The sequence below is a fragment of the Dipodomys merriami genome, unplaced genomic scaffold, assembly GCF_024711535.1.
Source record: "Dipodomys merriami isolate MVZ:Mamm:240054 unplaced genomic scaffold, mDipMer1.0.p SCAF_89, whole genome shotgun sequence".
In the NCBI taxonomy this organism is placed as follows: Eukaryota; Metazoa; Chordata; class Mammalia; order Rodentia; family Heteromyidae; genus Dipodomys; species Dipodomys merriami.
Window position 1 is genome coordinate 4746621 of NW_027206501.1, and position 27728 is coordinate 4774348.

General features: G+C 48.7%; 1 protein-coding gene across 1 annotated transcript; it reads right to left on the reverse strand.

Moving 5' to 3' along the window:
• Window positions 1-4798: 4798 nt before the first annotated feature.
• On the reverse strand, window positions 4799-26108 carry LOC138820458 (melanocortin-2 receptor accessory protein 2-like). Its single transcript, XM_070012104.1, has 4 exons — window positions 25971-26108; window positions 18162-18295; window positions 13129-13228; window positions 4799-5858 (listed from the first exon to the last, which is right to left on the reverse strand). Exons 2-4 carry the CDS (start codon window positions 18286-18288, stop codon window positions 5465-5467), a joined length of 621 nt encoding a protein of 206 aa, XP_069868205.1. The 5' UTR covers window positions 18289-18295; window positions 25971-26108; the 3' UTR covers window positions 4799-5464.
• Between the last annotated feature and the right edge of the window lie 1620 nt (window positions 26109-27728).

Genomic DNA, 27728 nt, shown 5'->3' on the forward strand with positions numbered 1-27728 from the left:
CAATACTGGTTTGAACTCAGGAGCTTCCTGCTTTTCCTGTTCACTTACTTGTTAGACTAGGCTCTACCATGGCAGCCAGGCCTCCAGCCCTGCTTTTTGCTGGCTATTTTAGAGATGAAGACTCTTCAGCTTTTCTGCCCCATTTGGCTTTGAACCATAGTCCTCCAGATTCAGCCTTGTAAGTAGCTAGGATTATATATGTGAGACCTTAGTACCTGGCTAGAAGTTCTGTTTTTAATTATATGCTAAACCTATGAACATTTGAAATAAAACAGTCTATACATGTCACCATTTGTCTAGTCATGTAGAAGGCTTACGGTTCAATCAGGATTGTAATTAATGACTTCTTAATTTTCCTTTATTACTAGCTTGACAGTGGCCCATCTTAGTGTTGTTTCAATGACTTAAGTAGGATATGCTACTTCTGTGTTTTTTCTAATAACATCTTAGAAATGTAACCCATAATTTCAATGACCTTTATTATACAGAAAAGGGTGATTCAAAAATCTAGGAGTATTTTCTAGTTTTAACATTAGCTTACTCTTTGCTTCTACCTAGTGGACAACTGCTAGTATAAGAAGTTTTTAAATCACCTGAGTAAAAATGTGGGCTCTTTGGTTTCCACAGCATATGGGTTTTGTTTCTTTTGTCTGGGTATTTCAAAATCATTGTGGGTTTTGTTCCCAATGTAAGGAATTAAGTGAAGACTTTAAAACCTATACTAATGTGAATATACTGGCCTGTAATAAGAAGCATGCTTGGCCACATTACCAAGTCTTCGTTTGTATATTTATAAACTGGCAGTCATTTCATTGACACTTCTACTGCACCAATGAGTGTAGCTGTTTAGCTAAACTGGAAGTCACCCAGCTCCCAACAGTGGCTCCTATCCATGGAACATGATTTATTCTAGTTAGCCTCAAAAAGAATAACAATAAAAACATAGATTCTCAAAGTGCACTGGTGGCTCATGCCTATTCAAGAAGCTCAGATCTAAGGATCATGGTTCAAAAGCCAACCCAAGCAGGAAAGTTCTTGAGACTCTTATCTCCAGTGAACCACCAAAAGTAGAGCTATGGCTCAAGTGGTAGAGTGCTAACCTTTAAAAAAAAAAATTGCTGAGGGGCAGCACTCAGGCTGTTAGTTCAAGATCTAGTACTAGCACATACACACAAAATCACTTAAATTCTCCAAATCACACAAACTCACCAAATTTAATATTCTTTCCATAATATGCACAATGAACATGTCTTATAAAAGAACAGTTATGGTATAATATCCCCGATTCAAAAGGGACTCCAAGACACCAGTTAAGGCAGCTAGAAACTTTATTACTGCCACGTGGGGTCCCCTTCCTACTACTGGGAAAGTAGGACAGCCCCAAGCTCAGGGTAGAATGGGTTTTTGTTTTTATGCTTTTTGTGTTTTGTTGGGGTTTTGTTTGTTTGTGGTTTTTTGTTTTTTGGCGTTTTTTTTGTTGATTGTGAGGCTTGAACTCTGGGCCTGGGTGCTGTCCCTCAGTTCTTCAGCTCAAGGCTAGCGCTCTACCACTTGAGCCACAGCGCCACTTCTGGCTTTTTTCTTTTTGCTTATGTGGTGCTAGGGAATCGAACCCAGGGCCTCATGCATGCAAGGCAAGCGCTCTACCACTGAGCCACCTTCCCAGCCCCTTAAGAGTTTTGTAATTGCTAATATTCTCCAATATTAACAACTCATAATAAGTCAAGGGAATTAGGCAAGTTGCATTGCTGTAACAAAATACCACAGTTAAACAACAATAAGATTGTCAATGTAGGGTTTAGAGAACATTTTCCACCTTCTCACCACATCCTAGCCTTGAACTGTGTGTGTGTGTGTATATGTGTAGGTGTGTGAGAGAGAGAAAGAGGGGGGAGATCTGATTTTGGCATTCATTCATTTTGGCATTAATTGATTTATTTTTTGTGCCAATACTGGGGCTTGAACTCAAGATGTGGGCACTATCCTTAAGCTTTTTTTGCTCAAGGCTGGTGCTCTACCACTGAAGCCACAGCTCCACTTCTGGCTTTTTGCTGATTAGTTGGAGATAAGAATCACATTCCCACCTGGGATGGCTTCAAACTGAGATCCTCAGATCTCAGCCTCCTGAGTAGCTAGCTGACTCCAGGGCCTAGGCTTAAAGGAAATTTTGATTTGCATGACATCTTGAAGTGTTTTCTTTTTATCTGTAGGGATGTATCCTTCTTTCTCACACTGGCAAACTCTTCCCTGGCGAGGGAAGAGGAGAAAACTCTGCCTTAACCACTCTTTATAAAGAGGAAACTAGGCTGGGAAGGTGGTTTAGTGGTAGGGTGCTTGCCTTGCATGCATGAGGCCCTGGGTATGATTCCTCAGCACCACTTAAGCAGAAAAAGCCGGAAGTGGTGCTGTAGCTCAAGTGGTACAGCACTAGCCTTGAACTGAAGAGGTGAGGGACAGCACCCAGGCCCCAGAGTACAGGCCCCACAACTGACAAATAAATAAATAAATAAATGAATAAATAAATGAATAGATAGATAAATAAATAAGGGAACTATTTTCTAATTCTCTAGGAGTGTGTGCAAATTACATTACTGAAATCTCTAGGACAGCATGTACTTGGAGGCTGCTGATGCAGAGGTGCAGAAGACCCAAAGATTCGCCCATGATGATTTTGTTGTCTTGTCAGTGATCAAATGGGAATTTTCCCACAGATAGAATGAGTCCCATGCCTGCACCCTCAGCCCTGCCTTCCTCCAGGCTGTGTTCTGCTGGACAATCAAACAGCAGGGTAAGCACATTAGTTTCAAAATAGGCCACTGAGCCACTGAGCAGAACACATGACAAGATAAATCATTTAGTCTTGGTCTTTAGAATCACCTGACTAAGAAAACAAGCAGACATTATTCTCGAACTGCCACAGGCAACAGAAAGTCTATGAGGAGGAAAGACATGGAAAGTAAATTCCTGACAAAGAGGCGGTGCCTCATGATCTCACCTGCAGCCCTCATGGCTGTCTTCCACCTAGGGGAAATATTAACAAGGTATGCAATGTCTGAATTATATTCTCCATTGTTACCCCCCAAATATATTACTAGAATGGTCGCTATGGACATAAGTGGAAACAGAGGCACAATGGTGTAGACACAGTTTCTGATGAAACAAAACTAGCTGGGTTTTCGTGCTTTGGTATTAACAAAAGGGAATGCACAGCCAGGCTGGTGCAAGTGGCTCACACCTACAATCCTAGCTACTCAGGAGGCTGAGAGCTGAGGATTGAGGCTCAAATCCAGCCAGGACAGGAAAGTCCATGAGACTCTTATCTCTAGTTAAGCACCAAAACAGCTGGAAGAAGAGCTGTAACTCAAGCGGTAAACTGCTAGCCTTGGGTAAAAAAGCTCAAGGACAGCACTCAGGCCATGAGTTCAAGCCCCAGGACCAGCACAAAAGAGAATGCCCCCAATATTATTCTGTGCCTTTTTAAAAATGGAGTTGTAGTAAGTAGGCTTACTGATTTTCTCTATGCTTTTCTCTATATGTAAAAGTGTATTCAGCTCAGACAGGCAAGTCTGTGAGACTCTTATTGCCAACAAACCAGAAATAAAAAACTGGAGGTGTGGCTCAAATGGTAGAGGGCCAGCCTTAACAGAAGATGCCAAGCAAGGGCGTGAAACAAAAACAGCACAAAACAGTAATACTTTCCCGTGAAGAATTATGTCTCACTTAGCCACACTCTGTGTGGTGATTAAAGACGTAAAACCAGGGAAGAAAGCGAGCCCAGGACTCACTTAAGTAGCCAGGCTACTTAAGACCATGACAGCTGCAGAAGGTGACCTCGTGTCAACATGGCGCTTCCCAGAGGTGCAATTCCAGTGCGTGTCATTTCCTGTCACGTCTGCTCATGATCGAAGTCTCGTGACAGAACCACTCTCCTGGGACCCAGCTACTCAGGAGGCTGAGCTCTGAGGATCGCAGTTCAAAGTCAACCGTGGCAAAAAAAAAAAAAAAAAAAAAAAAAGTCCACTAGATTCATCTCCAATGAACTACCAGAAAGCCGGAAGTGGTGCTGTGGCGCAGGTGGTAGAGCGCCAGCCTGGAGCCAAAGAGCACAGGGACAGCGCCAAAGCCCTGAGTTCAAATCCCAGGACCAGCACAGCAAAGAAAAAGAACGTGAATCTGTTCAAGTGGTTTTGATTACCGAATGTGCCTCAGGCTCTTTTCTGCGGCTGGTGTTGGACCGGCAGATCGCTACCTTGAGGGGCTGCAGGGCCGCGAATCCTGGCGGGAGAATTCCTAAGTGGAGCACCAGGAGTGCTCTGATCACTGCGACCCCAGAGGGGACACATTTAGGTGCCGTTCACCCCCAGGATGTGAGGAGGCACCAGAGACCTTCGATCACTTTTTAAATAAATAAACAGGACACAGAAGCATGTGAAGATAGACCAGAGAAGAGCCCCGGTGCGATTCAATAGCTTTATTCAGCGGCTAGCCTGGCGGGCGCAGAGCGCATGCGCACAGCAAGCCCTGGCGAGGGCGGCCCTCGAAGGCAGCAGCGCACAGGCCGTCCTGCGCGGGGCGTGAGGCCTGCCTGGAGTGGGCCCCGCGGTGCCCACGCGTGACCCAGGCCACCGTGAGCCCCGCCAGGTGCACGTGCAGCCACTGACCCTCCCGGCTAGCGCCGCTGCGGAGCCAGCAGACGCCGTACATCTGCAGGGAATGTTACAGCAGTGTGCGCACAGGCGCGCATGCACACACGCGCGCATATGCTGGGGACAACGCCAGGGGCCTGGCCGCGCTTCCTGGAGACGCGCGCGCGCGCGCCCGGGCCTGTGCGAGGACCAGGGCGGGGGCACGCACGGCTGCGGCTGCGTAGCCGGTGTGAGCATGGCGGGGCTCCAGGCCAGAGGACGTCCTGGCATAGGTGTAGCCCGCCTCCGGGCGGGAGGGAAGGGGACGAGGCCGCCACCGCGCCCACAAAGTCGGTCCCCCTGGCCCGAGCGCAAAGCTGGTCATGAATACCAGCACCTGGCACGTGATCTCCTCCCGACGCCGGACCGGGCTGCGCAAAAATGAGGGGGGGAGGGGGGGGGAGGGAGGGAGGGAGAGACACACGGAGAGACGGAGACGGAGAGAGAGGCTTGCTAAAGGCAGAACACATGGTGGCGGCGGCGGCTGGAGGCCGCCAGGAATACATGGCTAGATTGTCCTTTAACAGCAGGAAAAAATAGTATAAATACCGCGATCCCCCAAAGACCCGGAAACAAACAGCAAGACTTCTTCATCCCGATCCTGTCTATCTGCCTGTCTGTCTCTCTGTCGGCTTGTCTGTCTCTCTGTCTCACTGTCTGTCTCTGTCTGTCGGTCTGTCTGTCTCTCTCTTTCACACACTCACACAGCTTGGTGGATAGAGATCTCACACTACACGGAGACAGAGCCCACATTTTCAAGCAGACGCCGCGCGTGCGTCTCAGTCCAGGCCCCTGCGGGAGGCCTCGGACACGGGCTTGTTTTCCAGAACGATCGGTGGCTCGGAGATCAGGAGGTCGTCCTCGGCGAAGGAAGAGCTGTGGTCCGTGTTCACGAAGTTGGGGAGGTCGAACTCCACGAGGTGGGGCGGCGCGCGGGCGGGCGGCCCGTCTCCCCGGGCGGCCTCGGGCGGCCGGCGGGTGTTGTCCGGGGCCGGGGTCCCCGGGCCGGCCGCGGCCCCGCCCGCCCCGTCCAGCTCGCTGATGTAGCAGTGGAACACGGAGCGGGACTCCTCCGGGCCCGGGCGCGCAAACACTTTCTCCGGCTCCAGAGGCTTCCCGAAGTCGGACACGAAGCTGTTCATTCTGAACCTCTTCTCCGAAGACTCCGCGTTGCTGCACCGAACACGGAGATAAAAGATGCTTTAGATGCTGGCCCTCCTTCCGCTGGGCCCCGCCCCTCCGCCCCGGGGCCCCGCCCCTCCGCCCTTGGGGCCTGCCCTTCCATCCCTGGGGCCCAGGCAAAGCACTTCCCAAAGGGTACAAGGAAACCCAAGGCCAAGATGGGGGTGTTGGGATCATCGCAAAGATAGAACCTGCCACTCTTCTTCAGCACAATGAATGAGCAAGTAACTCTCAGGCCCAGAAGTGTGGCACTCCCTCCTCCACTGTCAACCTTTCAGACTCAGAGAGAGTGGTTCCTGGATCTAAGACGCAGTGGCTCACATCTGTCATCCCAGCCACTCAGGAGGCTGAGATCTGAGGATCACGATTTGAAGCCAGCCAGACAGGAAAGTTCATGAGACTCTCGTCTCCAATAAACTACTCCGAAGAAGCTGGATGTGGTGTTGTGTGTGGCTCAAGTGATTGAGCACCAGCCTTAAACAAAAAAGCTAAGAGACAGCACCCATGCTCCGAGTTCATGTCCCAGGACTGGAACAACAACAACAACAAAAAAGCATCCAGACTGGAGCTTAGCTGAAGAAGTAGGCTGCCAAGCACGCCAGCTTGCCGCCCTTTGCAAAAGAAAAGCACCTCATGGAAAGAAAAGGAGCAAAAAAAATTGTTCCCGAAGTACAAGAAGCACAGTGCACGCTTTCACAGGCAGAGCAGACCTCCCAAAAGCAGGCTTTGGAATCTGTGTGCAATGAATGCATAATCTCAATGATTGTATTCTTAAATCTTTTCTTAAATCTTAAATCTTTTCTTTCCTACCTGAACACTTGCTACAAATTTCACGCTTTTTTTTTTTTTTTTTGCCAGTCCTGGAGCTTGAACTCAGGGCCTGGGCACTGTCTCTGAGCCTCTCTGTGCTCAAGGCTAGCACTCTACCATGAGCCACAGCACCACTTCTGGCTTTTTCTGTTTATGAGGTATTGAGAAATTGAACCCAGGGTTTCATACATTCTGGGCAAGCATACTACCACTAAACCACATTCCTAGACTTGGTACAAATTTCTAATGATCACCTTCTTATGGATGAGGGGCCTTGGAGGTCATGCAAGTCTGATTCATTTCACCAACATCACCATTATCAAGAATTGGACCAGGTGTGATGAAGCACATCTGTAATCCCAGGACTCAGGAAGGAGCTTAAGGAAGGAAGGCCGGGAGTTCAAGGCCACCCTGGGATATGTGGTAAGATCCGGACTCAGGAACATCACATACACACACACACACACACACACACACACACACACACACACACACACACACACACACACCACATTTGCTGACTTCTGAAATCCAGTGAATTTGTTTGTGAATTGGGCTTGCTAGCAGCAAGTAGAAGAGAAGAAAGGAAGTGTGAGGCTGCACCTGACCAAGACACAGGGTGTGCATATAAAGGACAAGGAAGGCAAACTAATTGATGCTGATGAAAGATGCGGGCCTGGGGGTGGGGGGAGCTTCAGGCTTCCAAGAGGAAGCACTTTTCTGCGGTTACCAAGGTAATGACCCTAAGCAACGCATCTGCTACCAAAGGACCTCAGCTAGCTGGATTGGGAAAAAAAATAAGTATGTTATTTGATATTTAGTAAAACCTATGTGCTGCTCTTCTTTCCTAAAGTATCTGGGTAAATCTTTTCCTCAATGTAAACACTGCAATGTTATTGCTGACTCATAGAAATTTGGATATATTTAGTGTACAAGGTATTGTGAAGGTGTTCTGTGTGTGTGTGTGTGCACACGCACCCATGCTGGGGCTTGAACTCAGGGCCTGGGTGCTGTCCCTGAGTTGTTTTGCTCAAGGCTAGCATTCTATCACTTGATCCACAGCTCTACTTCTAGCTTTTGGTGATTAATCAGGGATAAGAGTCTCACACACTTTTTTCTCCAGAGATGGCAGTAAACTGCAATCCTCAAATCTCAGCCTCCTTAGTAGCTGGGATTACAGATGTGAGCCACAGCACTAGCTGGACATGTTCTCTTGATCTGAGTTAGTGTTTTCCTTTTTGTAAAGATCTCTTTATATGAGCTACAGGAGCTCAGGTGCCGTGGGGGAGATTTCTTGTCATTTGTTGGTGAGAGAGGCCTCGAGGAAGACAGAAAGATGAAGGTATCCCGTCTGTTTGTTTGTTTGGCTTGAAGTCAGGGCCTCATGCTCTCACTTGGCTTTTTTCACTCAAGGCTGACACTCTACCACTTGAGCCACAGCTCTACTTCAGGCTTGTTTTTTCTTGGTTAGTTGTTGCTAAGAGTCTTGGGGACTTTTCTACGTGGGCTGGCTTTACACCGCAATCCTCAGATCTCAGGCTTCTAGGTCGGTAGGATTACAAAGCATGAGCCACTGGTGCCCAGCTCTGACCCTGTGCTCTTGTCACCTGGTCCTTCCAGGGTGCTCCCTTGCCAGTGCTCCTGCCATCCCTACAGGCCAGATACCTAGAAGCTCTGTGCCCACTTCCAAGCCTCTGTGTGGCTATCTTTCCACCCATCTGTCAAAGTCAAGCTTTTCTGTTCTGTGACGCCCCATGCGACCCTCCCAGAGGAAGGAGTCTGTCTGTCCTCTTGCCCCTCGCCCAGGCGCCCCCTTTCCTGTCTGGATCTGGATTAGTCACTCAAGTCCTTTTCCTCTCTCTAACCGAGGGGTGCAGTCTTCACCAAAAGGCCTTGCCAGACGCAGACTGCCCGCGTTCTCTGCAAACCACCACACACTAAGCATCTATCTGCAACCTGCCCAGCACCATGAGCACCAGGTGGCACCAACCATCCCCACATTTGTTTTTCTGGGGCAGACAGGCTGCCAGTGTCCAGGGACCTGGATCCCCCAGCTCCCTCTGCAGAGGGACAGCATAGCAATGTTCTGGTCATTTCCCAGGAACTTTCTAGATTGAGAGGATGGAGACAATGTGTGCAGGTGGCATCTCCAGCAGCCATTGCCCCAAGGCGTTTAAAGATGTGCAAGCTAAGCAGAGACCTATGAGTGACTATTTCTGTACAAAAACAGCCACTACAAATAGATAGAGCCCTAGCCTGTGTGGAGAGACGCGTGCCATGGAGAAAGATGTCTTCAGCAAGCCTGGCTGAGCCAGGGCTGTGGGAATCCTGACTGACTAGGAAAGAGGTGAGCTAAGATGGACAGAGAAGATTCTGTCTCCTTCCAATGATCTATGGCACAGCCCTAGAAAAGGCAGAGCTGGGCACTCAATAAACATCTTCTAACTGATAGAGAATGAAAGACAACAGCCAGGTACCCATGGCTCACATCTCTCATCCTAGCTACTCATGAGTCTGAGATCAGAGGATTATGGTTCAAAGCCATCCCAGGCAGGAAAGGCCATAAGACTCTTATCTCCAATTAACCACCGGTGGCTCAGAGTTGTAGAGTGCTAGCCTTGAGCAAAAAAGCTCAGGGGCAGCACCCAGGCCCTGTGTTCAAGCCCCATGACCTACCAGAGAGAGACAGAGAGAGAGAGAAAGTGGAGAAGAAGAAGACGAGGAGGAGGAGGAAGAGGAGGAGGAGGAAGAGGAGGAGGAGGAGGAGGAATAATCATGAGTGGCCAGATGTCCTGCCACATCTGGCCTTGGCCAGCTGGCCCTGGCCATGGTCATCAGAGACTTTGAGCCATGACATTTTCCTGCTCAGAGATCTGGCGGCTCATGCCCATCCTTCCCTGAGCACCATAGTCAGGAACCTTACAACTCAAGGCACAAAGTGATTCTCCTCCTCCACGGTCACGAGCATTCTGCCCTTGCCCCTCCATGAAAGAAGGTTAAAATATTCAGCATAAGGAAACATCCCGAGCCTCTCCCATGGCTCTCCCTGTGAGGCAGCAGCATGATGATGGAGCCCTAGTGCGGGTAAGATGGCTCTTCACCCTCACTGCCCACAAAGCATCCACAGGGTGGCAGGTGCTTCATGGCCTTGACCACTTTGGGGAAAGGTGCTACTGGCTTTGTAACAAGTCTCTCCTGCCCTGCCATCTGCCTTCCTTGTGATGGCTGACACTGCACACAGATCTACTCTCCTCCTGCACATGAACCTATTCTCTCTCCTGGCACAGGGTGACTGGGTGAATGTGGCTAGCTGTGGGAAGCCACTTCCTGCTGAAGAAGCCGAGGCAAAGGCAGGCTGAGGTCCCATGCATCCTTGGGTCCTTTGGCCATGTCTCAGGCAGCCTAGGGGCTGAGGAGCGGAGGCTGCATCGGTCTAGCTGTCTCTTGCCAACTCTGCCAACATAGAGATGAGCGAGAGCCAGATGGTGCTATGCAGAGACTTGGGGAGCTTCTGATTTATAACCTGCCAGCCCAGCTCGGACACCTTCTTCCCAACATGGAATCTCACACTGGGCACAGAGGCGTTTCAAGCATGGTCCTTGGGGATGAGCCAATATTTTATTTAAAATGTTCTGACTTCATCTTGTTAGAGGAGCTCTGGGTTACCTGGCCCCTGTTCTATGGCTGAGCACTGTTTGGAATTGCCACGGAAGAGAGAAATCCCCTTGGGATAAAAGTGAATGGACAAATGCAAGTCCAAAACTGCAAGTCTCAAGGTCTCCATGACACCTGAGAGGAGTGGACAGTCACGGTCTCCCCTCTCACCCCTGGCCCCGAGCTCACTGGATGATAGTGCCTGTGTGTGTGTGTGTGTGTGTGTGTGTGTGTGTGTGTGTGTGTGTGTGTGTGTGTGTATACATATGTGTATGTGCATGTGTAATGAGAGATTTATTTTAAGGAACTACATATGTCATTGTGCAGGCTAGCAAGTCCAAAATCTACAGAGGAGGCTGATAGGCTAGAGACACAGAGAAGAGATGTATTTCCTGTCAGTTCTGGTCTTCTGGAAGATTCTGTTTGAGGAGATAGGTCTTAAGTCTATTGAGGCCTTCAATGGAAGAGATAAGACACCCACATTATAGAACGTAATACACTTCATTTAAAGTACACTAGTTTATGCTAATTTAAGATCTTTGAAGAATGATCTTAAAAAAAATTACCTTCACCGGACTGGAGGACAACTCAAGTAGTAGAGCACCTGCTTAGCAAGCTGGAAGCCCTAGGGCTGGGAAGGTGGCTCAGTGGTAGAGCGCTTGCCTTGCATGCATGAGGCCCTGGGTTCGATTCCTCAGCACCACATAAGCAAAAAGAAAAAAGCCGGAAGTGGCACTGTGGCTCAAGTGGTAGAGCGCTAGCCTTGAGCTGAAGAGCTGAGGGACAGCGGCCAGGCCCAGAGTTCAGGCCCCACAACTGGACCAAAAAAAACCAAAAAACAAAAAAGCAAAAGCAAGCTGGAAGCCCTGACACTGACATTAAAAAAGATAAAGAAGAAGAAGAACCTTCACAGAAGCATCCAGAATTTTTGACCAAATATCTAAATGCCACAGCCTAGACACGTTTCGACTCAGAAAGCCATGCTCTATTAGTGCAAAGGTGTTTTGATTCATGAAATCATGCGCCTCAATGGTCCTGCAAAAAAAAAATAATCCAAGGAAGAGGGAGATCATCGAGTGTTACTATTCTCTGACCATTCCACTCTCTTCATTGCTCTTGCAAATCACTTCAAATTCCCCAATTCCTTAAACCCACACAGTGAGAAGCAAAGGTGTATATGGCTGTTTGGAGGACATGGGGTGGGGGGAAGGAAGGGTATTTCTTTTTTTTGGTCAGTCATGGGGCTTAAACTCTGGGCCTGGCTGCTGACCCTCAGCTCTTCAACTCAAGGCTAGCACTCTACCACTGGAGCCACAGCGCCACTTCAGTTTTCTGGTGGTTTTTTGGAGATAAGAGTCTCACAGCCTTTCCTGCCCAGGCTGGCTTTGAACTGAGATCCTCAGATCTCAGCCTTCTGAGTAGTTAGGATGATAGGCATGAGCCACCGGCGCCCTGCTGAGGAAGGGTATTTCTATGGCTTCTGAAGTGCTTCTCAGCCACCGTCCCCCTGTGCCTTGGGAAGTGGTTCTTTTCCTACAGGTGGGAAAGGCCCCTGTGTAATGAGCCTTGGAAACTGCCTTTACCAAAAGCACTTCTAGTTACCAACTCGAGTAGTTATCAGTTGCTCAGTAGAACCAACTAATAAGTTCTTTGACACATTATTTTCCTGTTTGCATTTAATGAAGTATATTTTTTAAACCATCCCTCTGAAGTGTTTTCTGCAGGCATGGCAGCTCAAGCCTGTAATCCTAGCTACTTGGGAAGCAGAGATTGGAGAATCAGTTTCAGGCCAGCATGAAGTTCAGGCCAGCCAAAGGATGCTTAGGAAACTCCATCTCAACCCGTGGCTTGGAGTGTTGGCGTGTGCCTGTCATCCTAGAGGAGGCCCATGTAGAAGATTACAGTCCAAGCTGGCCCACATATAATAATAAACCCCAATAACAAACAATGGAAAAGGGGACTGAAGGTGTGGCTTAAGTGTCAGAGAGCCTGCTTAGCAAGCACAAGGCCCGAGTTCAACGCCCCCTCCCCCAGTACAGACTGGAGAGAAGAGGGTATTTTCTGATATTTTTGATCTGATGTTAGCTCACTTCACAAATCCATGAAAAAAAATCTCCTTCCTAAGTCCAAAGCCTAATGTTGATGCTTTTCATCTTGTTAGGAGCATTAAATAAGAGATTTCCTTTTATCCTGTTATCAAGGAAATTCAAGCTCAACTCAGCAATGCATCTGGGTAAGTAGTTTAGCTGAGTGCTTACTGACAGCTATTCCTCAGCTCATTTTGCATTGTCTTTTTTCCTCTACTTTGAATCTGGCAAGCTGTGTACATCCTTTTCAAAATAAAGAGAAAATGCATCCTGATTAATCACCATTTCAATATAGAAATCAGCCCAGGTCAACATGAACATTGTAGAAAAGGACCAGGAAGCTCAATTTCACCAGGGAAGCAAGAGGCAAAAAGCCAGGAGGAGCCAGGCACCATACGTGCACCTGTCAGACCAGCTATAGAGCAAGCATAAATCGAGGGACTGCGGTCCAGCAGGCTGGCCTAAGTAAAACACATGAGACTATCCCAGACATAGCCTCAAAGCTTCAAGGGTTATGACCGTGGATCTAGTGTAGAGCGCCTGCCTAGCAAGAGCCATAACATTATCCCCACTCCTGGCACCTGGGTCCCAGCCACAAACCACACACTGCCAAGTCTCTCCATGCATAGGCAACAACCAGCCCTGGTACCAGGTGCTGTTTCTTTAGGTCACTATGGAGCATGAGACATTTAGGTGCAGCCCAGACTTACTCTTGGTGTGGGGCGCCCGTCTTGGTCAGCAAAGTGAGCACAAAAAACATGAAAATCACAAAGACTGCAAGGCCAACCCAGAACCCGATCACGATGGAATCTGCAAAGCAAACAATAGTGGTATCAGTGTATCACCAGTGGCACACACAAGGTCCTGGGGGCTTGAACTCAGGGCCTGAGCACTGTCTCTGAGCTTCTTTTGCTCAAGGATAGCTCTCTACAATTTGAACCACAACACTCCTTCAAGTTTTTTTCTGAGTGGTTTAATGGCAATAAAAGTCTCATGGACTTTCCTGGCCCATCTGGCTCAGGTCTCAGTCTCCTGAGTAGCTAGGATTACAAATATGAGCCACCTGTGCCCTGCTCCAATGAAATATTTTTATTCCACTATTAAAGTATGACTGATGGATAATTTATTTTCCAGTAAGATTTTTAGGTCCTATCTACTCTAACACCATTAATCAACACTACAAGCATCCTTGATTCTATCATTTTAATATAACTCATTACAATTGAGCAGAAATTACTTCAAAGACTCTTTGAATTTACTTGTCCAATTATTTGATAAATTAAGATCTGTGTAGGTAAGGTTGAAATCATTAGTGGATCAAATGGTACAGTCTGATAGACATTTTTATTGTTATTGCAGAGTTGATATGCAGAAGGGCTACAGTTTCATGAATCAGGTAGTGAGTAATGAGTACATTTCTTTTTGAACCATGTCTCCTCTTCCCTTACTCTCTCCCAGTTTTTCCCTTCTATCCCCACCCACAAGATATCCAGTTCATTTTCCACAGTGTCTCGTGAGCACCACTGTTGTATTTATTCATCCTGTCATACCTTTTCTGATAAAGATTAAGAAGTTTATGTAAGGTCAAGCACCAGTGGCTCACTCCTGTAATCCTACCTACTCAGGAGGCTGAGATCAGATGATCACAGTTTGAAGCCACCCCAGGAAGAAAAGTCCCTGTGAGATCTTATCTCCAATTAACCACTCAAAAACTGGAAGTGGCACTGTGGCTCAAAGTGGTAGGCACTAGCCTTGAGCAAAAGAGCTCATAGACAGCACCCAGGCCCTGAGTTCAAGCACCAGTTATGGCCCTAAATAAATAAATAAAGCTTGTATATTAATTGGGCTTACATGTAAAACATGATTTTAATTAAATTATGTCTATGTTATACAATTTGCTTTTTTAAAAAAGGAGAATTAGCCATTTGCTCTGCATAATTCTTATTTTTATGCTGCACATCCTGCTGCAGTTAACATTGTCAAACGCTCTGGATGCAAACTTTAATGTACTGTTCCAACATCTAACTATAAGTGCTAAAGGAATAGCAACTTCTTCAGATGTTGCTTTGTAAAATAATGGCAATGAGACATAAAGGAAGACATAAGGACAAGTACCAAAAACACATGTCCTCAAGTGTAACTAACGTGGAATGATGGACTCTCCCAGGTCTGCCTGACTGTGAAGAAATGTTGACGAGTTAGTAACTGTCGAGACACTGTGCCTGATCAGCTGCTTCAGAGGAAAGCAAATCCGAGAGGAGACAGAGGAGGGCTGCCAGTGATGCAGCCCAGGGCCTTCCTTCTCTGGTCTTGTGCCTTGGGGAGCTGACACAAAGCAGCAGAAGTGGGGGGCCTGGGAGGCCCACAGCCTTCCCAGAAATAATGTGGCAGAATGGGAGACAGAGTTGTAAGACCGGAGATCCCCAACCCAATGCCATTTCCGAGTGTTGCCCTGCTGATGTGACAACCGTGTTTCCCATGACAGCCGGCCTTACCTAGCTCTTATTCATCATCCCTTTCAAATAGAATTCTGCTTCCTCTGATTATTTGCAGGAGCTTCCCCTTACCCTAGTCCTGAGCACGTGACAGACCCCAGGTTACTTTCCCACCCGGAACTTCTCCCAGGAACACTAGAGCACTCTCTCCACCCAAGAACATCTAACTTCCTCTCCAGGTTTGCTCTTTGCCATTCCTCCAAAGAATCCAGAAAAGAGTATGACCGATGACCTCTCCCACAGGGTCAGGACAGCAGAGCCGGCAGGGTCCTCACCCAGCAACCACAGTGATGGATGGGTATCCCTCAGCCGGGCCTCTTGGCCCTGATCTCTCACTGTGGGCCAACTGACCTCTCCCCCCCGACCTCTCCCTCCGTGGCTGCACCTGCCCTGTGGACAGCTTCTGGCTGACCACCCATGAGGGACATCCTCAGGTTAGCGTATGAGTGAAGTGTGAGGTTTGCCTGCCACTGGTAGCTCAGAATAAGCCGGCTTCCTGTTTTACCCCCACTAAACTGTGAGTGTCTGGTCAGCCACTCTGGGCTTTTGTTCTTTGAGAACAAACCCACTGTCTCCCCCAAGCCAAGCCCTTCCTTGAGGCTTACGGCTTTCCTTCCCTTTGTAGGAAGTCCTTCAGAGATCTCTCCATGTCTACTAGTTCCAGCCTCATGCACTTTCCTGCCCAGACTGGCTTTAAACCCATAATCTTCATATCTCAGCCTCTTGAGTAGCTAGGATTACAGGTGTGAGCCCCTGGCACCCCACCCACAACAATAGTTGACTTAATCTTTTTACTTTCCTGAATATGGTGGGATTTTGCTTCCATTACACAGCTCTAGCTCATGCAAGTGAGTCCAGGATGTGAAGTGTCTTTCACAGATCTCTTACAGCAGAACACACAGTAGCTTCTCACTTGAACAGTTTTCTGTCTTTGTGATGTGCATACTAAAACAAATTTCCACTACTGGTATATTCAGTGAAATAAGTATCTAATGTGTCACAGCTCTAAGTTTCATAGAGATTTATTTCAAGTTGCAGTCATGTTTACAATATACTAAGGGCAAAAAAGATCTTCTACAGTTGTTTCTAGAAATGCATCAACAAAATTACAGCAGTAGGACTATCTTCAGGCCTCCTCAAAACTAAGGAAAAGAGACAGAGGCAAGCTGGCATGAAGCTGGGGCGAACAGAAGCACACTGGCATGGAGCTGGGGCACAGATCCTGTCAGAGGGCACAATGCAATGGTTCACCCAGGCATTTTGATTTCTGCCATAATTTATAACAAACGAGTGTCCTTATTGAAGGTCATCCCTGAAAAAAAACACAGACTGCCAATCTATGTGAATTTAGGACAGTGATTTCGCTCCCAGCACAATGATTTCACTCCCACACTTCCATCAAATAATTAATGACAGCCTGTCCTAACAAGTTCATCTCCTTTTTCCTCCATAAATACGGAGAAAATGTTACCCAAAGACTGAGAAAAATCATTTAATTATTACTTGAGGCACAAAAGATATATGAAAGGCAATGACTTTTTTTCTCAAGGGGGAAAAAAATCCTAGCTAGCCTTCCTTGCAGCGCATGGGTATAATGGGTCATTGATGCACACAGGTCATAAGTGAGGGAGGGAAAGCTTTTCCTTTGCTCCATTGTGCCTCTCTTTGTAATCTCCCTTGGGCTTCCTGATGTGTCACATTCGTTTGGATCATTTAAGCTACCCACAGCCTGTAATTCTAGCTACCCACAGCCTGTACTTCTAGCTACCCACAGCCTGTAATTCTAGCTACCCACAGCCTGTACTTCTAGCTGTTTGGAAGGCAGAGGGTTGAAGGATCGTGCTTAGTGGCCAGCCGGAGTACAGAAGTTCTCAAGACTCCATCTCAGCCAACGACTGGGCACAGTGGCGCCTCCTGCTGTCTCAGCAATGAGAGAGTGACTGCTGGGTTGTGTGTGCCCCTGCAGGCCCCAGTGACATGAGAAACACAGATAGGAGGATCACCTCTCAGGCTGGCCCTGGGCATTAAAAAAAAAAAAAGGGAGAGACTGGACATCAGAAACAACCAATGGGAAAAGGGACTGCAGGCAGGCTTGGCTCAGGTTGAGAGAGCATGCACCCAGCAAGCACGAAGCTCAGAGTTCAGTCTCCAGCACGGACAAAAACCAACAAACCTAACAAGTGGCCATGATGACACAGATCTATAATTCCAGTGTGTGGGAGGCTGAGGTAGGAGGGAGGCAAGTTGGAGGCCAGCCTGGGTCACTATCAGAAAAAATAGAATAAAGGAAAGGAACTTAAACTCTTTGATATATATATATATATATATATATATATATATATATATACATATATATATATATATATATATACACACACACATATATATATATGCATTTCTTAAGCAGACAGGACCTGGGAGAGGGCAGCAGACCCAGCCCATCACCCCAGCTCTGCTCTATACAATGCTCTATACACTTCTGCTGGCAGCCAGCACTACGTTTTATTTTTTATCTTATTTTTAACTTTTTCATAATTATAAAGGTGATGGACAGAGAGGTTACAGTCACATAAGTCAGATGAAAAGCGTATTTCTTTTTGAACAGTGTTACGCCTTCCTTCACTCCCTCCCAGATTTTAGCTCCCATTCCCACCCACAAGTTGTATAGTTCATTTTCCACATGGTATCTAGTGAGTATCACTGCTGCATGTGTTCACCCTTTGTCCCTCCAGTTTTGATGAGAGTCCCTTCCATGGCTGTGCACTTCTTGTCTTTGTGTCAGATCGTTAACCATCTGCATAATACAAAACACACTGGAGTTCAGAACAGAGGCTGGCTGATCCCAGTGAAGACACACACTGCGTTTCACAGGTCTAGAAAACCAAGTGTGTGTGAACAATACCATTGCTGTCGCAATGGTATTGGGCTGTCGCAAAAGAAAAGTCCCCACATAATAACCTCCAGAGTCCATTTTGCATATATTTCTGATAGTCCAAACAGTTAGACTTTGGGGTACCTGGAATCATTCATGCCAAAAAAAAAGAGGCTTGATCTGAGTTTTACATCTCTGCATGAATCAGAATGAGGTCCCCAGAGTGAGCAATCACTCCATGTGTGGAATGGGTGTTTTGTGGGTAGAAGACAATTATGTAAGAAGGTGGAATTTTCAGGAAACATAACCCATGGGTATTTCACAGGTAAAGACAAATACACCACATGCTTACAGTGGAGAGTTACATGAGACTTACATTTATGAGCCTTCAGTCCTTCAAAGGAAACTGGCCCGATTTCGTAATATTCATACTCCCAGGTGTAATCAGAATGTGATGCCAGCGGCTGGGAGGTTCTGTTAGAAGTTAACCTCTGGGAGGACATCTCCACTCTGCACAGGACAAAAGAGCAGGTTTGGAACTCATGAACAGACTGGTGATCTCCCATTTACCCTGGTGATGCTGGACCCCACTTAGGAGTCCAGGAGCCAAAACCTGAGTGACTCCTCTCATCCTCCTGGGGGGGGGGGGGGGGTGGAAGGGGTGGGACCTTACTAGCTCCCATACCTCCTGCCAGGGGGCGCCATTCACTTCTTTTTCCCACTCTACTTTTCTAGAATATATCTGAAACCAGGCATTGATGTCTTTTTTTGTGAACTTCACAGAAGGCCTGGCACATAATCAATGTTCAATAAGTGAGGAGAGCAGGCAGAAGGCAAGCTTACAGATTCAGCCTCCTAATCTCTATTGGTGCAAATATACAAAAAGACTGTGAGCATTCCATAAACAAGTCCTATCTGTTTCAAGCACCAGCCAGCTCAATGTGCATCTCTTGAGCATCTACTATGCAACAGTAAAGATGTGCAGCTTTCGCCAGATACCTAAAATCCTAACCAATCAGGAAACTGAAATCTGAGGATCATAGTTCAAAGCCAGCCTGAGCAGGAAAATCCCATAAGACTCCTATCTCCAGTTAACTACAGAAAGCCAGAAGTGCAGATGTGGCTCAAGTGGTAGAGTGCTAGCTCTGAGAGGAAAAAGCTCAGGGACAGCACCTAGGCTGTGGTTCAAGCCCCAGAACTGGCATAATACACAGCTTTCGTTTATTTACTTATTTATGGGGTTGAGTGAAGAAGGAGAAGCCACTGGAGACACATATGGGAGATGACATGCAAAGGCGACACCTTGGGTGCTCTTGCCCTGGGGTGAACCCAAGTCCCCAAGCATCTTCTTTGCCAACTGACAAAGATGATAAGACATGTTGCTAGGCCTGTGTCCTACACCTGTGCACAAGCGTGCCCACAGTGAGGCCGGCGCAGACGCCAGAGCCACACACCAGATCCCCGTCACCTCACCTAGAAAACCTTCTCGAGAGTTCCCCTCTCCCCACCTTACCTTCATCACAGCCACCACAGCCATCATCAGGGCCACAGGACAACACCAGCAGCACCCCTGTGCCCCCTACTCGCAGGCTCTCCTCCACCGCAGACCCGGCCCCCCTGAACAAGCCTCTGTCCCCATAGTGTGGTGATGTTCCAAGGATAGGGTGCTCAAACCCAGAGACACCTGCCAGCATCAGGAACTGTGTGTGACTCCCCGTTCCTTCCTCAAAGGTAGGAAGGAACCAAACTTCGTGTGGACACATTGGGCTTCACTCTGGGCATTCCGCTCTGCTTGCACCTGCTCACAACCAGTGCCACACTCAGCCCCAGCTGTGGTGTTATTCAACAAGAGAAGCCAGTTTCCCCAGGAAGGAGTGCCACACCCATCTTTGCCCTTCCTGAGGCAGCAAGGCCACCAGCACCTGGCTGGCCCCGCCCATTCCTCAGGCCTCCTGCTTTCTTCTGGTCTTACTCTTATCAACCCCTGTGGCCCAGTCTCCTCCCCTCAGCCAGGGTTCTTTGGAACAAATAAATGGTTCTTGCCACTGCTCTGCTTAATCCTTTCAATGGCTTCCCATTGCTTCAAGTGCAAAACCCCGAAAACGTCTGGTGCGGCTGGAATCATGTATATCAATCAATCGTGCTCCCCCCCCCCCCCGCCCCCCCTCCCCCCGCCGGCCCCAAGGTCTGTGAGTGTCAAGCTGTGCCTGTAGCATGAGGGGCTATCTGGAGACAGTTCAGCCCTTAGGGGTCGGAGCTTAGTAAAAGAAAGCAGTCAGCGGGGCCAGCCCTTGAGGTGGGCCTGGGACCCCTTCCTTCCTCTTCTGTAGTTCCTGGCCACCATGAAGCCAGAAGGTTGGCTCCACCACACACACTTCCTACCATCTTGTTCTGCCCAAAGTAGAGACCAAGGGACTATAGACTCAAACCTCCGAAACCATGTGCCAAAATAAATGTTTCCTTTCTTAGAAGTTGATTGTCTCTGGTGTTTTGTTACAATGATGGAAAGCTAACACCAAGAGGAGGCTAACAGATGGGATCTTGCCTTCTCCTTTTCCCCAAAGCCATTCGACCTCAAGCATTATCCTACTATAATACACTCATTGCAGTTCTTCAAATAATGCATGTTCTCTGCTGCTCACATGCAGGCCAATGTCTGGCACAAGTGCTTTTCCATCACCCCCACCTTCTCCTCCCTTCTTCCCCTGGATTCTCCTATCCTCTTGATCAGGGCAACATCGGCAAATCCAACTCAGTGCCTGCGAGAAAGAATGCTTGCAATTCTAAATGGCTAAAGAAACACCCAAAGGACTGCAGGTGGCAGAGGAGACTATATGACATCCAAATATCAGCATGGGTAGATATTTATTGCAAATACCTGCTCATTGTTTCTGTCTTCCCTGACTTCTGGCTTCTTCCCATTCCAACAGCAGGCCGAGTATGAGGCAGAGACTGGTTGGCCCCAAAGCCTCCAGTATTTACATCCTGGCATTCATGTGTTCTACCAGTTCAGAAATACAGTAGCAGCTGGGTTCCAGTGGCTTAAACACCTGTAATCCTAGCTGCTCAGGAGGCTGAGATCTAAAGGACCTGGTTCAAAGCGAAACCAGGGCTGAAAAGTTGTGAGACCCTTATCTCCAAGTAACCATCAAAAAGCTGGAGGTGGAGCTGTGGCTCAAATGGTAGAGCGCCAGCCTTAAACAAAAAAGCTAAGGCAGAGTGACCCTGAGTTCAAGTCTCAATCCTGGCACAAAGAAAAAGAAATACAGTAATACTCCTTTTTCTTTTTAAAAGAGAAAGAAAATAATATGAAGCCTGTGTTGATTATTAGGAATGAACATCATAGTTCATCATGTAAGCAGAGCGGAGGAAAGCACTAGGCTTTGTTTACAACAAAGGTATATAAAACAAACACAATGACATGGAATGTTGTCTCTCTCCCTGGAGTGGGCACACCACTACCTGGCCTGCTGTTCTGACTAGCAAGCAAGGGCACACACCTCCCCTACAGCAGCATCCCTGTTCTGACCCCCCAGCCTCTCCTCCTGACACCCAGCTCCCCACACCCCTCCTGAGCGGGTTTTTCCTCGCTGAATACAGGATGAGCAATTCTCCCCACCTCCATGTGTGGAGTGAAGGATGCTCCTCACCTGCCCTGGATGAGCTATGATGGGAGATTTTCCTTTGAGTCTCCATCTTTATATCCATTTAAGCCACAAGCATCAGGAGAGGTGTTTTTCACATTACTGCCAACTCAGGCATAGACCTAGCACTTTAAGAAAATCCAAGAGATGCCCAGAAATGCTGAAAGATGAGCACATACTCTCTCTCTTTCTCTCTCTCTTTCTCTCTCTCTTGCTCTCTCTTTCTCTCTCTACACACACACACAAACACACACACACACACACACACACACACACACACACACACACACACACACACATGGACAGACGGACAAAAGAACACAGGAACCAGGTCAGGAAGTTGCTGACCAATATCACAAACACAAGGGCCATGATGAGCAGCTTGCACAGAAGCAAACCCAGTTGCATTCTGCTTTGAGATCACAATTCCCAATTTCAGGGCTGGAGAGGAGGTCTTGGGTTCAGTCCCCACCAGTGAAAAAGAGAGAAACAAAACATCAGAACAAAATTTCCAGTTGCACTGATTCATCCTCCTTTGTTTTTGATCCTCAAGCTCTAGAATAAGGCATGCCACCCAGGAGCAACAATCATTTTGGGGAGGTTTTTTGGTGCCAGTTTTAGGGCTTGAACTTGGGGCTAACAGAATGTCCCAAAACAAGACAGGACTTAGATTTTACTTAGATAGACATAGACACATGGAATTGAGGCCCATTTAACAGGCCAGTGGGCACCCTTTCTCCACCAACACAGGCCTTGGGAGGACCAGCAGTTTGACCCTTCAATTTCACTTTTCCTCCTATGCCCTATGCTCTCATAGTCATAATAGAAAACCCATGTTGCAGGCCCGTGTTCTTGGCTGTGTGGTCCTCCCAGTTCAGCCCACACGATGCTCATGACCTACACATGACATCAGGTGCTAGAGCAGGTAAACTGGCCTTGAGCTTTGGAGGGCTGTTTGGAGAGGGTGTCAGCTGACCTGTTCTTCAAGCTGCATAGGCAAGGAGCTCTGGAATTTTGCTCACAGCTGGATTTCTAGCCAACACGTATCTCATGGTTGGTGTCATCCAGAACTGATGTGTTGGAACTTAATATCCAATGGGATCGTATTCAGTGCCGGGGCTTTCAGGAGTGTTTAGTCCCTGAAGGCTCACCCCTCAGCCATGTGCTTAGTGCCTCAATGGGAGTCAGAGCCACCTGAGTTGGCTCCACCAGGGCCGGCACGAGCTCTCCCCATGAGACTCTGACCTCCAGCCACACACCGAATCTGCTGCTGCTTCCATCTTGGACATCTCAGTTTTCAGAATTGTGAGCAATGAATTTCTCTCATCCCTGTATTCCCTAAGCTAAGGCATTTTGTCTTGGTGTCATGAACAGCCTGAGACACTGCACATGCCTAGGATCATAGCAGACATGCAAGACAGGCTTGGGAATTCTGATGTGAAAGAAGCACAAAATTATCCTGTCTTTTTCCACCCTGAACCTGAGAGCAGTGGTCTACATCATTTTTTTTTTTTGGTCGGTAGTGGGTCTTGAACTCTGGGCCTAGGCACTGTCCCCGAGCTCTTCAGCTCAAGGCTAGGGCTCCCACTTGAGCCACAGAGCCATTTCTGGTTTCTGGTGGTTCATTGGAGATAAGAGTCTCACAGACTTTCCTACCCGGGCTGGCTTTGAACTGCCATCCTCAGATCTCAGCCTCCTGAGTACTAGGATTACAAATGTGAGCCACCAGCGCCCAGCATTTTTATTCATTTTTTTAAATTATCTTTAAGTAGTTGTACAAAGGAGTTGCCATTTAACAAAGCAGTTTATGAATACAATATATCCCCATCAATGTCACCTTTTCAACAATCTCACCCTTCCCTTTTCAACCCACCCCTTCCCTCACTCTACTTAATCTTGTAGGATATACATTGGATTCTTGTCTGCATTTCCCCCTCTTCTCTCCTTCATTCATTTACTCCTTTCCCTTTGGCCTCACCCCACCCCTTTCAAGGGTTCACTTTCCAGTGTTTTACTTTGTTGATCTTTGCCTTTTCCCTTTTAAGGAATTGTACTATCTGATTTCTCCCTTGCATTTACTGTATTTCAACTAATACAAGTTGTATACCACCCAACGCATTTACTTGTAAGTTTACAAACTAAATCTAGTCTGCCAGGGAATGGGGCTAAAAATTGCTTGTACTTGCAGAGAATTTCTAGAGCAGAGGCGAAGCATGGCCTGGGAGCTGGTGGTGGCTGCAGGCACACTGGCCCAGCTGGGTGAAGAACACGGGACTCAGCCTCTGCACAGCAGGGGAACTGGCTTTCCAAACTTCTGTAATAGGAGAGCCCAGTTGCACTGAGCCACGTTTAGAGAGTGCTTCTAACTGTAGCATCCATGTTACATTCCAAGGAAGAATGCAGTGGCCAAGCACAGCACATGTGTTAGACAGTTGGAAATAAGATTTAAGGTCAGCAGGTTCAACGGTGACTGTGGGATTAAAACAGGGTGGGGACAGATAGGACACAGTAGGGCCTGCTCAGCAGCCAGCTTCAACTCCTGCCTCATCCTCATCCCTGTTTTCCTTCAAAACACTTCAAGCTTGTTGAGGGTGTGAATGGAATTCCAAGCTCAGATACAGGCAGGATTTCTGGATCCTGTGCTTGTTTGTTTTGACTCAGCCTTTGGTAAAAGTCTACTTAAGATGACTAGTGCCAAGTCAAAGGACCGACTATGGAAAAAGCAGCTCTCCTGAGGGAGACCTCGCAGCTGGGAAGGCTGGGAAGGCTGTTAGCAAACATCAGAAACCATGGGTGCAGAGGGTCAGGAAGCCCGGGGCATCATGGGAGTGGAAAAGCTTGCCTCTGCTGTGGAAGTCTGCACAGAAGCTGGTCAAAACCTTACACAGGACTGCTTCCCAGACTCTCCTTTCTGTAAACACCTTCATTGACCCTGTCATAAGCCCAGGGCATTTCAGGAGAACCCATTACAAGTCATTATTGTAAAGATTTCAGGTCCTTCTCAGGAACTAAGAACCTTCATCTCATTAAGCTGTGGAAGCCAGCTGGGAAATGGGGCTGCCAACTCTTCTATGGTCAATAAAGATTGCAATTCAAAGCCAGCCGGGGCGGGAAAGTCCATGAGATTCCTACCTCCAATAAAATTCCAACAACAACAACAACAAAAAGGCCAGAAGCAGATCTGTGGCTCAAGTGGGAAAGCACTAGCCTTGAGAGGAAAAAGAAAGAAAGAAATCAACAACAACAACTCAGGGACAGCACCAGGCCCTGAGTTCAAGCCCCAGGAAGGACAAAAAACGAACAACGACCATGAATAATTAGCATTTGTAAAATGACACCAGCAGCCACCTTGCTGCTGGAACCAGAGGTGCATTTAGGAGGCCTGAGCACGACTCTGTCACCCTGAAGACATTAGAAAGAGTCCAGTGGTGAACTCTGATTGGCCGGGGAAGGGGGAGCAACAGACCCTGGGAGAAGGAAAGTTGCCCTGTCCGGATGTGCACCTGCCGTCACCCTCAGTAATAATAGCCTGGATGGCCCCCTCGGGCACGAGGTGAGCAGAGGCAGCAGGCTAAGCAGTGCACGCGTGTGAGTGCGTGCACACACACCCAGGAGCAGTTCGCAAAACAACGCATCCTCGTGTTTTCTTTTCCACTAAACTGGAACCATCACCCTAGGGTGTCATGACCCCCACAGAACAAACCCTGGTGGGGGCCCGGCCGGCCGAAGTCCAGGCGCTGGCCAGCACAGGCAGATGGTGCGGGTGCTGGTCTCTGCAAACGCTTTGCTGGGGGGAAACAGGAGTTGTCTTGGTACAGAACGGGCTCTGGCCTGTGGCTGGGGCTCCATGCCCCCGGGGGTTCCGACCCCAGCCCTCAGGTTGGCTCTGGGCTGAGCCATCTCTACTGGCCTGCCACCTTCTCTGGTCCCCGCCACCCCCCCCCCCGCCCCCGGACCCTGGCCGCCACCGCTGCCGTGTTGCTCTGCTGTCCGGTGGGATCGAGTGTGTCCCTGTGTCCGCGGGGACCGCCCGGCTCCGAGCCGCGTCCACCGCTGCCCGGCAGATGCCTCGATTGCTCCCGGGGAAGAACTGCAGGGCGCAGAGGCCCTGCCCGCTCTGGCGGGAGGCTGCGGCCGCCCTAGGCTCATCCTGAGACGCAGGCGGGGCTTGGCAGGGCGGCGGGGGCCCCTTCGGCGGCCCCATCCCGCAGGCCCCGGCCCTGGCCCGGGAAAGTTTTCTCCTGGCGGACTGGAGGGAGGGAGGCATCCCCTGGGCGCTGGGCCCGGCGCGGGCACCGCGGCCCCGATCGCCGCCCTCGGGGGGCGGGAGGGGCGCCTCTGTGGGCCGCAGGCGAGGTTCGCAACGTGAATGCATTCCCCAGTGTCCCCACACTTCCCCTGCACCCCTCTAAACCCTGCCCGCCTTCTCTCACCCAATTCTCCAATACCCGATCTCCCCCAAAATCCACCCCACCCCAACCCCCGCTGCCTGGACCCGAGCCGCAGGCATCACACCCCGCGCCCGTCCCTCCCGGAGTTACCTGCCGGCGCGTCCTGGCCACGCTGGGCCCGGTGTCCTCCCCTTGGACCGCGGTGCGTGGGCTCCGCGCGGCGGGCTCGGCGCGTCCCAGCGCGGTGCAGGAGGCGCGCTCCCGACCTGCGGGGCCGCGGCGCCGCTCCTGCGGAAATCGGGGACCCCCCCTCCAGTCTCCCTCCTCCTCCCTCGCACACTCTCTGTAGAAGGAGATGCGCCTGGCCAAACCCTCACCAGCACTCGCCAGGCCTGAGCGAGCCTCAGACTTCACGAGATCCTCTGCACTTCCCAGCTCTGCGGGGGGGGGGGGGGGGGGGCTTGGCTAACTTGGGGTACCAAGGGCTCCTGGCTTGAGCAAGAAGGAAAGGCCCAAGGCTGGCTCTCTATCACTTGAACCACAGCTCCACATCCAGGTATATGGGTTTTTTGCTTGCTTGCTTGCTTGCATTTGCTGAAAGACAAGACTCTCATGGACTTTCTTCTCAGGCTGCCAATGCTCAGACCTCAGCCTCCTGAGTTTGTAGGATTATAGTTCACTTTCAATATAGTGTCTAGTGAGTACCACTGCTGCATTGTCCACCCTATGTCCCTCCATTTTTAATGGGCACAGTTTTTAAAGGGTGGTCAGAGAGGCAGCATCTCTGGTAAGGAGTGGAGAGCAAGCCAGGCAGGTGCTGCTGAGCACCAGGTGCTGAGATGTTCTCTCATCTAGCACACGGTCATCAATTCTTAACCACAGGTACCCCAGCAGGCAGGTGCATCACCATTTCCAAAGATGGCGACCAATTCCAGGAAGGAATTGCCCAAGGTGACATTAGTAAATAGAGGAAAGGGCTAATCTCAAAGCTCAGAAGTAGGGGTGCTCATCTCCATGCTCAGGAAGCCTGAACCCCACACCCCTAGCTTACCCCACACCAGCCTGCAGTGAGGAGGGAGGGCACCCAGCACAGTGCACAGTCTGGAGAGCAGGAATTTCGTGTGCAGGTATCACAAAAAGATTCCTGGAAATGACAGAGATTCAATGACGTAAGTCATTTTATTAACACACGTCAAATGAAATATTTTGAAAACCATCTTCATAGCATATGCCTGTCTGTTCCTCTGCTCAATTCTCAGGCAATTTAATTCTAAGTGACATTATTTGGCTATCTGTGATGAGAAGTGCTAGCAGCTCCCTAGTCTTCTAAACTAACACTTCCCTGATAAATTCCCCCTGCAAAATGTAACTAGCTTTGGAAATGGGGCCTTAGAAGGAGTGCTGGAGGTTAAATGAGATTTTATGGGTGGGCCCTAATCCAACTTGACATGTTCGTGGAAGAAAAAGAAGACATTAATAGAGAAAAGCACAACACAGTCACAGGACAGCATTCCACAAGCCAAGGACAGAGCCCAGCACACAGCTTTGGCCTATGGTCCTCAGAAGAAATGATGCATTGATTTTGGACTTCTAGATTCCAGAAGGAGATAAATTTCTACCATTTAAATCCCCCATCCTGTGGTATTTTGTCCAAGTGGTTCAAACCAAAGACCACCAACTCAAAATTGAAACACAAAGACTTGATGGAATTCAAGATGGCAACTGCAGAGAAATCAATTCCCAGGGAAGGGCCACTCTAAGCACATGTGCTATGCTGCAGCCCACTCAGATGCCCCTGAGGCCACGTCCTGGGAATACACAGGAGTGGGAATCTCAACACACCTTGGGCTTCAACTGCAGAAAAGTGAGGTAGAGTGGATGGACAGATGTGGTCTCTGTAACAGGAAA

What these genes read in the sequence shown, in the direction of transcription:
- LOC138820458 (XM_070012104.1), bottom strand. Translation starts at nt 18,288, where the DNA reads ATGTCCTCCCAGAGGTTAACTTCTAACAGAACCTCCCAGCCGCTGGCA. An exon ending in AGGACTGAAGGCTCATAAAT is followed by an intron (nt 13,229 to 18,161) that starts GTAAGTCTCATG and finishes TTTGCTTTGCAG; the next exon opens with ATTCCATCGTGATCGGGTTC. An exon ending in ACGGGCGCCCCACACCAAGA is followed by an intron (nt 5,859 to 13,128) that starts GTAAGTCTGGGC and finishes TGTTCGGTGCAG; the next exon opens with CAACGCGGAGTCTTCGGAGA.